General features: G+C 38.7%; 1 protein-coding gene across 6 annotated transcripts in view; it reads right to left on the reverse strand.

The window, feature by feature from the left end:
• The window catches only part of mid2 (midline 2), a 170,802-nt gene that overhangs the window by 17,461 nt on the left and 140,102 nt on the right, over positions 1 to 13,239 (reverse strand). For all 6 annotated transcript variants that reach the window (XM_015029390.1, XM_015029471.1, XM_015029229.1 and 3 more), the window contains 3 exons: positions 11,755 to 11,882; positions 10,893 to 11,036; positions 3,564 to 3,725 (listed from right to left, as the gene is read on the reverse strand). In XM_015029390.1, coding sequence (XP_014884876.1) covers positions 3,564 to 3,725; positions 10,893 to 11,036; positions 11,755 to 11,882 — 434 coding nt within the window. The remainder of the gene's footprint in view (positions 1 to 3,563; positions 3,726 to 10,892; positions 11,037 to 11,754; positions 11,883 to 13,239) is intronic.

Raw genomic sequence — 13,239 nt, forward strand, 5'->3', positions numbered from 1 at the left:
CGGCACACTAGTGTGCCGCGGAACAGTGGTTGAAAAACACTGGTCTAAATCATCACAGCTTTGGGAAAAAGCTGTTTGACAATCACAGGCTCATAATCTCGACTCACGTTGGCTGTGGGTGGACAAGCTTTCCCTTCGCATCACTGAGTACAAGAAGAAGTAGGGAGTGGGAATTATCCATCATCACTGTGCCATATTTGTACTGGATATTATATAACCATATGGTAAATATTTTTTCAGTAACTTTAGTGTACTATTGATATATGTTTTGACTAGTTTTTTTTTTAATCCATTTTTTGTCCCTGGTGTCATTTATTTCCCTTCACTATTAGACTCCTACCAAAAGCTTTCATTTTTTTCAACAATTAAGCAAATCTTGCATTTCTTAAGCAGAACAGAATTTACATTAAGTAAAGCATTCATAGAACAAGGTCATTTCTCTTGAAAGATATAAAATAAAATAAAAATTTCTGTTACAAATATATTTTCTTTTTATTTTAGAGAGATATTAAATCCAATCATCAAAAACCCAAAAGCTACACTTCTAATTTAGAGAACTTCATGACAGGAAGAACAGTTGCTTACATGTGCTACAAGGACAAAGACTATTGATACTAAGAGAATAATATAAAGACCCAAATTAAACTAAAGATTTCACCTGAGCTATAAACTCTTCTGATAAAGTATCTAGAGTCAAATGTGAAGCCATCTTTCCGAAAGCTAAAACTTACACTTGTGAAATTTTAGAATGGCCTAATTTTGTATTTTAGAAACTCATTTATTTTAGCCAAGACATATAATCCAGACAAAGTTGTTCGAATAACATATTCCAGTTTTCACTGCATGCACTTAATAAAGCATGATGCGGACATTACAATATGTAGTCATTTAGAAATCAAATGTATGGATCAATTTCAAAGAATAAGGCTACATGGACTTTGAGATCTCCAACTGTTTCATCTGCTAGGCCAAAATCATACTTTTATTAAATTCTGATTCATGCAGAATAAAATGTTAACAACGATTTTGCAAACCTAATTTTAGAAACAAGACTGCCTTATTTAAGAGTTACATGTTCACATATCCATGAGGTTTGAGGTAGCATGATGAACTGTTGTAAGCCGTGTGCTAAGTAGAGTGTGATTTCCCACTAGCTTGTTACTTTGAACACAGGCAGCAGAGCTGAAGGATAATAGCTTCTCATGTTTTACATCTGTAATTACACTAACATCTTCCATTAAGCCAGGCTAGAGTTATTTTGTTTATGAAAAGTTTTTTGTCGTAACATTTATCAACAACCTTTCTTGTTCCAGACAAAAAACTAAATGAAAATAAATGGATGTGAACTCTGACAGAAATTCTTGGCAATTTCTTAACAAATAAAATCAACCTAAGATATGAAACGAAGTTCTATATCTTCTTTACTGTCAGATGTTTGTGAAAATTATCTGCAGCATGATAAGGTTTTTCAAATTACAGATATCTTGCATATCAAAGCAGAAAAAGTAAACATAGAGCAAACTCAAAGGGTCCATATGCATTGAGAAAAAAGAACCAGAAATAACATTTTCCACTGCCAAAAAAGACCTTGACGTTCCCTTTGAGAAATTGAGTTTTCGCTCTGAAACAGGCTTCATTATCTGCGACCATTACCTTGATAAACACCCCTTCTTTTTCTACTTTGTAGAGTTGATGTACAAATAAACCAATTAAGCTACGTGTTTGGTCTTGCAATATAGTCGGGCTAAACAGAGACAAGATGTTTACACTCCGGTCTTTTGACATTCATGCTACAGACATATATATAATTATTTGATTGTTTTTTTCTTGTAGCAAATAAACTTCTGAGAATTACATCAGAAAATGACCTCAATTACAAAGTCAGCTACTTAATTAGTGCTGTTACTTAGTACATTTTATCAATTACTTCTCCAGGGACTCAATCCTCTTGAGTGGTATAATGACATTGCCATAATGTCATGCCGTTATGTGAACAAAACCACATTTCACCCCCCGTTTTATGTGGCGTCATTGAATGTTGCACAGGTTTTACAGAAGTTAGTGTGCAGTTGTGCCTCCTTTGCTTGCTCTCAGTCGATAACGACTGAAGTCATTGATACTAATCCCTTGAACCAATGAGATGAAATGAATGATGACGAACAAAAAGGTCTTTAAGAAGTTTGTGCTGAATTGACAAAACAGAGTTGGTTAGGAAAGAAGGATTATTTGTCAGAGGAGGAAGGAGAAAACCTGCCTTCACTTTGACAGTTTCCAACACACCCATTTCACAAAGCTGAGCATTTTCCCACTGCAGTTAATCCTAAATGCCACAGACAGGTTCCTGACAGAAGCAAGTCTGGCTTTTACCTCTCCGATGTATATATTCCACATTGGGTTTCATAGGCAGAGTCTATTAACAATAATATTAATTCATAATGTGTCATGAGCAGCTATTTCCCTGTAATTAAAAATAAGTGATGAGGGGGTTTTCTTGCGCATCAGAAATCATTTTTATCATATTATAATTTTCAGTGATTATACAGAAGCACAAAATTTCCATCTGTACTACACCCAAAAGGCTGTTAGTATTTCTGAATCTATGCACATTATTGACCTACAGTTTGTGAGTTTTTACTTCCTTTGCTTCTTCAGTCTTTCATCCTGCAAACTGATAACAAGCGTTGGACGCAGAACAAAGTATAAAGAAAAAGTTCAGTGCAAAGGCATCATAATTCTGCAGGAAGCAAAACAGCTTTTGGGAGAAAAAAAGATAAAAGAAAAACCAAAAACACATCTGCAATTTACAGGGGAGCAGCTGTTACATCAATAAAAACATTTACATTAGAAAGAAAATATCTATCCCACATTATGTCCTGGTACAAAAAGAAATAGATAATGCTGCAAAGACAACTTTGTCTGATTCAGCGTTAAAATGCAGCAGCCGTTTTTGCAGGATGAGTAAATACTGAGGTGCTGTTTGTGTAATACAGCACCACTGTGGATCGTGCAACATCCATTACGGTGTGATAGGAAAAAAACACTGAATCTGCTTCTAACTCACTAAAAGTATCGGTGAGTAACAGGAAAAAATGAGGAACTCTGCACCCACTCTTTTCTTGATCCTTCTGCTGAGCATGTTTTGCATTGCCACTAGTTCCGATTAACGCCCAAACAAAAAATTTAAAAATAAAAAAAGTGCTCAAGTGGATGTAACACAAAATTACTACACACCATACTGGGTTTTATATAATCACAAAACATTACAAGCTTCACCATTATGTGTCAAACTGGACACATGTCACTCCTTCATAGCAACTACTATGTATCTCAGCAAAAGATTAAAGAATGATCTGTTGAGGATCGACCTGATCCAAAACTTCTCCGAACTCTTTATTAATCAAACACGGATCTCTGAGAAACGCTTGTGAGCGTCTGCAAGTTATTAAACACAAATGACACAGACAAGAAATCTTGCAGCGGGAGTAGTAATCCAAAACAAAATTAACAAGGCTTGTAAATATTCATAGAAAACCCAAAGAAGTGTCACATGTGCTCCGACTTACTGTTGGTTTTGAGGCGGGCCGGCTCACTGTTGCGGCTTCCCGCCTGGTTGATAGCCTTGACGAAGAAGATATAACGGGTGCCACTCTGCAGGCCATGCACCGTGTAGTGGTTCTGCTTGATGTTCGGTACAATCATCCAGCTGTCTGCTGAGTTGTACAGACCTGGTGGAGGTCACACGCACACACACACACACACGCAGAGTGGATAAGTATTAAATTTTTCTTGATGTCTGAAAGTTGCACAAAGTCTTGCTGAAAATAATTTTCTACTGATGGTTACAGCAACAGAAACATTCTCCCACATATCCAACTGGAACAGAGCGATATTTTCTTTCTGAAAACCTCGAGTTAGTTATTGCACATTAAGAGGCGATTCCTAAAAGTTATGCAACATTTATGTGCACCTACAGATATATGCCATTACAATTCTAACAGAGTTATTGCGACAAGTACCCAGGAGGCAATCCAGTGTGTTCACTGAGCTGAAACCATACGGCAAAAGGAACAATCGGTTCAAAGTATCAAAGGTACTATAAGTAATCGCCTCCAGGCAAGAGCGTGATACCCTTTAATGCTTAAATGTACGAGAGCAGGGGTAATACCAACATGACCACAGCTGGTGGATGCTTTCATTCAGAGTGAAGGGTTAGTAATCATAGGTTAGCGCCACATCCACCTGTTGCAAACAGTCCTCTTGGTGTCTGAGATGTGAACCTTTTTAAGTAGAAAAAAGAAATCTGAGCTCAGAGCTAAGGAGGAATGTAACTTTTAAAGGGTTGTTCATGTTCCCTGTCTTTTGGTGAAATGTAAGGGGGAATATTTCACATCTCACTGATGCACTGTTATGCGACAGGCTACTCTTTTTCATAAAATATGATTTTATGCCATACTGTCAATTTGTTCTGGAGCATTTTTAATTGAAAATAGTGTTTTATGCAGCTTCACGTGTCTTCCAATCAACTCTCGACAGCTTCGTGTGTCTGCTGATGTAACGCATCCTCCCAGCATGCTGCTGCCACTACCATGTTTCATGCCGAGCATCGTGTGGTAAGAGTGAGGTGCATCGTTATTTCACCCCACATAACAAAGTGAATTTTAGTTTCTCAGATAAAGTACCATTAAAATAAAAAATACCTTTGCAAAGCACTTTATATGTATTGAGAGAAATATTGAGATGTTAATCTAAAAATAAGATGAAATTTTTATTTTACAATGAAAGTTACATATTGTGCCCAAAGACGTAACTATAATAAAACAAACATACTCAACATTTTTAAAAACGTTTTGACTGCAGCATCAGTTATAAAAGGTCTGGATGAACCATAAAAGAACAACTCCTTTAATGGTGAAGTTTGTGCTTGCATTATGCATCTATTTTAATACAGAAAACCGCACTGTGGCATTAAGTTGTAGCGCACCGCCGTTCATGAAAATAGGTTACATTGCTTAGAAATACTGACAAACATTTACTTTTTAATAAATCTCACACATGAAAGTAAATGTGGCCGTAGCAACAATAAATGAGGATTATAAAGCAAATTTCCTGGAGGGAGCTCTCACACAAAGAGCCAGAGAATCCTGGCAGCTCATTTAAACTTTAGCAGTCAAAAAAGTGAAATAACTACCAGATGAACCGTCTCCTCTTTCCTTCCTCCTGCACAATTACAGAGAAATATAAGCTCTGAGAGGGGTACAGCTCTCAGGACCATACTTACTTTGTCCCCTCTGGTTAGGATGCGTTGTAAATTATTGAGCCAGATGGAAACAGCATGCATAAGTAATGGCAGAGAGTCTGCTTGTAAATATACATACGTCATGGGACGCAAATAAGGCCTTTAAAAGTTAGCCGGCTTTAAGAATGAATGAGAGGCGGGTTGGGGGGGGGGGTCGTCTCTTAAAACTACATTTTTATCTGGGCAAAGGAGGATGCAGGGGTTTTCACCTTCCTTTAGAGATGATAGAGGAAGAAAATAAAGATGCAATGTCAAACTTGAACGAGGCACGAAAGTTTTGCAGTTTGCTCCTTCCCACAGATCAAGTGATCCTTTGCACAATTTATCATTTGTCAGCATCTCCTATACATAATGTTATGTAGGCCTTCAAAGATAAAAGAAGAATGGAGTAGAGAGGAACGATTAAACGTTTGAACTCTTTGCTAACACTTCTGATTTCAAAAGTTTCTATTTTTGCTAAATTAGGTCAGAAGACACCAAGGAGGTTTCCTGACTGAAGTGCTCCTCCTTTAAAGAAAGCTGTACTTGAAAGCAATGTGCAAAAATAAAGAAGAAAAGAGAAAATAGTGAAAAAAAAGAGCAATGTGCATCCAAACACCAAGCACGTGTACTTCTCCAGTACTGTATGTGTGTGTGCCTGTGAGGAGGGAACTGCAGCACAAAGTATCCTGGGAAAGGAAGTGGGTTTGTCTTTGATGATGCAACACAGAGTTAACAGTGTGCCTGCATGTGAGCGTGGACGTGTCACCCTTTCCACTTCCTTCTGGAGGAAAACACTGTGCTTGCTCGGCCACAGTGATTCAGATTTTCTCCACCGGTAATTATGTTAATAATTCAACAAATCCATCGACACTGATATGAATCATTGAGAACATAAGCCTAACTCACTAGGCCATTAACACCGCCTCGCTATAGGCCCCTAGATTACTGAGAAATATTTCATAAAGTGAGGTTTTAATTGATTGATTGAGCCCGTTTTCCCGAAGCGTTTGCACTGTATGCCACCTTCGTCTTGCTTGTCATGCCTTTAAGATACGTACTGGTTTCTATCCACTAAGTGACAACGGCATTTTCATTTTGAGCTACGAAAACCTCCCTTCACATCAACCTCGACTCCCTTTCCATCTCTGCGTCTTTCCGAGAGCCCACACGATGCTCCACGTTTCACAGACCACAGTTAGAAGCAACACAGCATAACTTAGTTATTCTTCTTTTCATGCTACAGCAGCTTGCAGAAATAGAAAGACCGCTTGACGTTTTACAAATTTTCCCCTTGGGTAAAGAAGGCCCCAGGTTTGAATATAAGCCTGGGGTGTTCCTGCATGGAGTTGACATGTTTTCTCCTCACGTGTGTACGTTCTCCCCAGGTACTCCGGCTTCCTGCTGAAGATCAAAAATATCACTGTCGGGTTAAATGGCCTCTCTAAAAACTGTCCTGAGGCACGAGCGTGCATGTGTGTGTGTGTTTGCTCAGGATTACAGATAACATTTTCTTTTTCTTTGACCTTATTTTGTAACCATTTTCTACTGTAAAACGATGTTTTGACACATTGACCCAACTCCTACCTCCCTTGAGGAGCTGAAGCCCGGGGCAAAGGGATTGTGGATGGACATCAGCTGGGAGCATTTAGCCACTTGGAAAGTTTAAGAGAAAAGCTATATTGGAGAACTCAAGTGGCATGGCAGACTTAATGGGTTTCTCTCTTTCTCGGTTTCCACCATGAATCTCCGAGGACTCTGTGGCAGCAAAGCGCTGAATTTCTGAGTCACTCGGAGTTTCATGGCTGAAATGTATCCTGATGTTTCAAATGGCGAGGGCACTTGAGTTGCATGGTTAGATGGAGAAATGTCAGGCTACAGAGCAGAGAGTGGAAGAGATGATGAAAGGATCAAAGAGTAAAGAGGCACAGGTGTGTGTGTGTGGGAACATGCATGAATGTGCATATTTATGTACATTAATGACAGCCTCCTCATATTGGTAAGTGGTAATTTTCTCCAGCTCTATACATCCATTATTTTCCCCTGGTCTCGTATTTGTTTCCTCCCCCACAGCAGATTCTTTTCTTTCTGTTCATAGAAGTTCTGAAAGCAAACCAACTTTAGTGTCGATTATCTAATGAAGCCCCAGCGTGTTGCTTCAGGCCGGCAGCTCTACTGATTAAGATTTGGTTTATTACAATTGCACTTTATAAAAGCACTGAAGGGCATCATAAACATACTTATTTGGGAGAGCAGTACATGAACTACATTTATTCCAGAAGACGTTTAGAACATTGTTTCTGTTCCAAATGCAGTTTTTTGATTGGACCGCTATGGCTCCCCACCACGGGAGGCACTGGGTGGCGGGAAGGCACAAGCACTCCAGGGGGGAAAACAAGTGATGTTGTTTTTGCACAAAATATGTTTTTATTTACATGCCCGTTCCACAGGACACCCATTTTGTTGTGTAGTGTAAGCACTGTAAGGAAATATGGCTAAACAACCTGATTGGCTGATGACTCTGAAACTCATGCCTCTCTCAGGGTTCCTGAGATGGTGCTAAATTAAAGTCACATTTCACAGTTTTTAATGCAATCTGGACTGCATTGGTTAAAAATCTAAAAGCAGACTGAATATGAGTTGGATGATTTTACACTAAATTATTTACAACACAGGTTCGGGTTTCTGAAACCTAGAATAAACAAGGAAAGCATAAAGGAGAATTTTATTCTTTTATTAGGGATTAAGAGTAACTTAGAGTAAATATTTTAAATAATTTGTCAGATTCTTTAAAATGAAACTTTATCTGTTATGCTGCATTCAGTTTCAATGTGACTTTTAGCAGATACTGTAAATCAAGAATCACAATTCCTGTTTACATTTATTGAGAATGGATGTCACTATTAAAAACAGTCATCGTTGGACAGAAATGTTTAATTTCTATTAAACATTTAGCATGTAAACAAAATGGCTGAGCAATTTGTTTGCTTTATTCATCTTTGTTCAAACAGGTCAGTAACTGTGCCAGTAATATTTAATACCAATGTGGAACCTTTGTGTGAAAAACCATCAGGATCAGGATCCTAGGACACCTGAAAATACCCGCAGCATTAACAGGTTGTAATTAAGTCTCTTTTATTAGAAATTATATGATTTTACAATCCCATTAACAGCTTTCAGCAGATGGCCTCACATTTAAACTTACAGTTCTCTGCTGTAAGGAGGTGTTCATGATCAACATAATTACTGGAAGGTGTCCAGCTCCTGTGGCTGTAAAATGAATCCTAATTACTGGTGCTCCACATAAAACTGAAACTTTTGAAAATGCTCGTGTGTGTTTAATGATCCCAGATGACAGCTGGCCAATAACTGAATGAGTCAGGAAGACATAAGTCTATTTTCACACAGCTGTTGTGCTGTATATCACCTTTGTTTTGCTTGTCATCCCTGTAAATACCATCCCGGTGTTGTGTTATCAGTTGAGTGACAAGGGCATCAGCATTTGGATCGGGTTTGTTTTCACTGTGCTGTCTGGCTTCATACACACCCGTCTGTTAGGATGTCAGTGGCAGATCAACTTTGACCCCCAGCCCCGCCTCCATTCCTCACAAAGAGGCAAACGGTTGTTGAGCTGTGGCATACCACATGTAGAGGCCAAAGTTTGCAAAGAAAAAATCTTGGTTTTTTTTGGGGGGGGCGAAAGAGTTTTGACACTGCCTACTACAGCTTTCCTTGAAATCTGACCTTAATTGCCAGCTCTATTTTCTACTGCTATGCCTGGATGATCCTGCAAAAGGCACAGTTCATAAGACAGCATGACCCAACTTCTACATCCCATGAGGTATGAAAACCTTCAGGGAAAGAAAAAAAAAAAAAAAAAAAAGGAGGGGTCTTAACTGTAAGACTACTTGTAAAGATTGAGATATTGGAAACTGTGTTATAAATCACGATTAAATATCTTTCAAAAGCAACCAGTAAAGGATTTTTGTGCAGGTACATTTGACTTTCAGTGTGGAAAACAACCATGTGGCTCCATATTGAAAAAAAAAAAATCTTCCTAAAGGAGATTACTTTAGCCTTTACCAATCTTTTTTTCTGGTATGTTCTAACACTTTCTCTTCAACAACCCTTCCAAATATTATAACACTTAAAATGAGACATGCATACTCTGAGATTTCACTCAGGTTTATTGGACTATCTCTAAGCATCGCTCAGGCATACTTTGGACTGAGATTGCAGGCGGACCATCTCCTAACACATGGTCAACAGTATTAGATCTAAACCACCGAATCTTATCAACCAATCAGAAACAACAGCTAAAACACTGTTGGCATTCTTCCATAGCACTATATTAACATACAAATATACTTCAGAATGAAAAAAAGAACTTCTCCTGCTTTTGTAAATGAACTCACACCTGCTGATGATTAGTTAATTAGGAGCTTCTGATTAGCAGCACCTGGCGGTTTCCCACATATTTACTCCTCTACAGTAAGCTTTTCTGCTTTTGCAGTTTAGCTTAGTCATAGTAAATCAGAAATTACAAATTGTTGCTTGTCTGGGGCTTTTAGGGATTAATTTCAGAATCTACTTTATCTTCTAATAGAACCCCTTTGGAAATAAAACGTGCACAGTGTTTGTAAAGTAGTGGGTGATTGTTTTCTTAAATCATCGAGGCTGAATAAGATATTTATTTGGGAAGACTGTAAGACTGTCATTGAAAAAAAAACCTGTTTCTATAATATGGAGGATCTTTAATTTACCATTCAGCAATGCTTGTTGGAAAATACAAAAAAGAAAAAACCTAAACAAACAAACAAAAAAAAAATCCCCTGAGAAATAAGTTTGTGTATTTGTTCCACTGATAAAGAAATTAACTTTGAATTTTGAATTAACAGGCACTTGCATAATAAAACTTCCCTTGGTTTTTTCCCATTAGACTTGCCTGGGAAGTTGAAACTCCAGTCTGGGAATGACGACTCTCCCATGATGAATGGGTTCCAGTTACAAGCTAGAATACCAGTGGGATCTGCTAATTGCTGTGGGCAGAGACCAAGCTCTCTTCTATCAGCAATGCATATTGATAAAAAAAAAAAAAAAACCTCACTTCTATTGATTTTAGGCATTCAAACTCTGACGCAGCATTTTCACATCTAGAGGTTGTGAACAGTCCTGTGTGAGCCTCTGGACTGATGTCTTATAAACTCTTAGAAACGCAAATAAAAAACATTCAGATTTACAGTCTATTATGTTTTTGTGGCAGTGGAATGAAACACAGACCTTGGAGGAGCTCAGGTACCAGGTGAGTAGGGGTTTGATTTGATTTTTGCAACTTCGGTTTCTTATAACTGAGCTTTTGTCTTTTGAAAACACTCTACATTTTTTTTTAATTGCAGGTTCCCTGGAATTTGTAAGCCATACAAAAAGTGTTGCTATTACGAAACATAAACTCTTCCTGTCATTTCACTACATCTCCTCAGCCATAACATTATCCGACCGGGAAACATTTTCTGGTTTGCGGCATAGTCATTTATAGGCTCTACAGTCTAAACATGTTCTCTTCAACAAAACCGTTTGTCTGAATGCGTGTGTGTTTGAGTGTGTGCTCTCGACTCACTGATGAAATTTGTCTGGCCAGTGTAGATGGTGTACTGCAGCTCATAGGAGGTGACGCTGAACTCGTCTTCTGACGTCCAGTGAACGGTGATGGTGTCATGGGAGGCGGTGCACAGCTCATCCCTGATGGATGGCGGGTTGGGCGCTACATATGGAGAGAGAGAGAGAGAAAAAAATCAGGATTTACTTTTAAGTGATGCTTCTTTTTAAAAGATCAAAAAGACAAAGGAATAGGTTGAAGATATTTACTGATACTTAGGAAGTCCCTGACAGCTTATAATCAGTCTGTGAATAAGAGTTCCTCTAAACTGGACAATCCCGTAAAAATGTATTCATACCCATTGAGCTGTCACAACTACAAATGTGTGTTAATTTTACAGGGAATTTACATTGTAGACCAACAAGTAGTGCAGTTGTAAAATGTAAGTGAAAGGATACATTGCTCAAAATGTTGCATAAACTTATATTTAGTTCAAAGTTCAGAAGTAGAGCATTTGTCAGAGAAGCTCCCGAGAGGCCAGTGATTACTTTGGAGGAGCTTGCAGAGATCAAGTGGGAGAACATGTTGACAGGACAACTAATAGCTTTGAACTTAACTGTGACCCCCCAGGTCAGATTAGAAACAAGAAAGCTATAAGAAGACAGCTAATCAGCTCTATTTGTGGTTTTCCCACATGTGCATTTTCTGTTCAGTTTTTGGCTCAGCTATCGCAGTTAACAAACACTGCATCTCACGGACATTCACCCTGCATTTTACAGCATCATTTTAAAGAATGTTTATGTTAAGTAGAACACTCCGGTAATGAAACTTTTACTGGTGATCAAAAATAATATTGTATTTAAATTAAATCAGTAAGCCTTACCTGTTAGGTAATCTAGACCCTCTAATATCTTCTTCTCTCGGGAAAAGTCAAGAGCAAAGTTATCAAATGCTTCATTCAAGTTCACATCAGGGATGAGTACCTGGGAGGAGGCTGTCGCCATAGCTACCCTGTGGAATGATAGGGACAGAAGAAAGGGAACAAATCAGCAAAAGGGGCAAAAATACAAAAGTTCAGGCGGTCACATCGGTGTATGAATGTGGGAGAGAGGAGGAGTGTGAAAAGATGAAAGGTGGTGGAGGTGGCTGTGAAGCAGCGGAGTGACAGAAGCGAGGTGATGGGAGGAGAGAGATGGTAGACACAAGAACAGGTGTGAAAAAAGCCACAAAGAAGACCTCTGCAATACGTTCTGTATGCTTCTGTCGCCAGGGCCGGCCCAAGGCAAACTAAGCAGCAGCCAAGGGCCCCAGGGCCACTAAGGGGCCCCCTAATAGAGCTAATTTTTTTTTTTTTTTTAGTAATAATTTCTATGTCATTATAATATCAAAAACACACCATTGCACTATGAAGTGATTTGTTTTTACAATAATATATATTTGATAATGTATGTAGAAATCATTATTCTATGGATAAAAAGAAAAAAAAAATGCTCTTGTGGGCCCCTGGTGGCCGTGGTAGGTACCACAAGCTTTGCCGGTAACATGAGCTCCCGTGCAATAAGCAGCTCCTATCAGAAGTTAAGTTAGCAAAACAATGTCTCAAAAAAAGGACTTATCCTTCAGGGAGAGAGAAACGAAAGAGGAGGAATAGAAAAAAGCCAAGATAAAGGTTTGTTTTAATGTGCCTTGGTAATGTAATGCAACATAATGTAACAGATTAGTAAAGCTGCTAGCTTGATAGCAACCTGGAACGGTCCAGTTCAACAGTCAGACATTTATGCTAGGGTCTTTGTATTTGTGTGAAACTGAGTTGAAACTTTAAATGAGTTGATTTTGATTTTGGCTGATATAATTTTTTTTGTCTGAAATGTCGCTAAATATAGAAAGAAAGTCGGTGAGTTGGAAACAGTGGGGTGAATATTGTTGACTGCAAACGTGCAGACCTGACCTGGTGGGTCGGTCTGTCAGTCAAACCGCTCACTGCAGAGCAGAAAAGGACAGAGGCTGATTTTTAAACCTTTGCTGACGAAGATAAGATTAGGGATAAGATGGGCTTCACATCTAAGTATCAGCCGATCACGATCCCCCAAAATTAAGGAAGTCGGCGCCCAGAAATCGACTGGTCGATAAATCAGTTGGCCAATAAATGTATCCTATATTATACATGTATATATTGTAAACAGCACTGCCAGAGATGCAATAAGTTTATAGCAGGTGTGTGAATGATCTAATGATCGGGCTGCTGATTGCAGCCAGTCCACATTGCTAGCAGAACTAGAGGGCCCCAAAACCACATTTCACTTAGGGCCCCATGGAGGCTTGGGCCGGCCCTGTCTGTCGCTGTGTTTCGAAACAGAGGTGAGGCTCA

The sequence above is a fragment of the Poecilia latipinna genome, unplaced genomic scaffold (assembly GCF_001443285.1).
Source record: "Poecilia latipinna isolate Pla-1442-1.1 unplaced genomic scaffold, P_latipinna-1.0 Scaffold0, whole genome shotgun sequence".
NCBI lineage: Eukaryota > Metazoa > Chordata > Actinopteri > Cyprinodontiformes > Poeciliidae > Poecilia > Poecilia latipinna.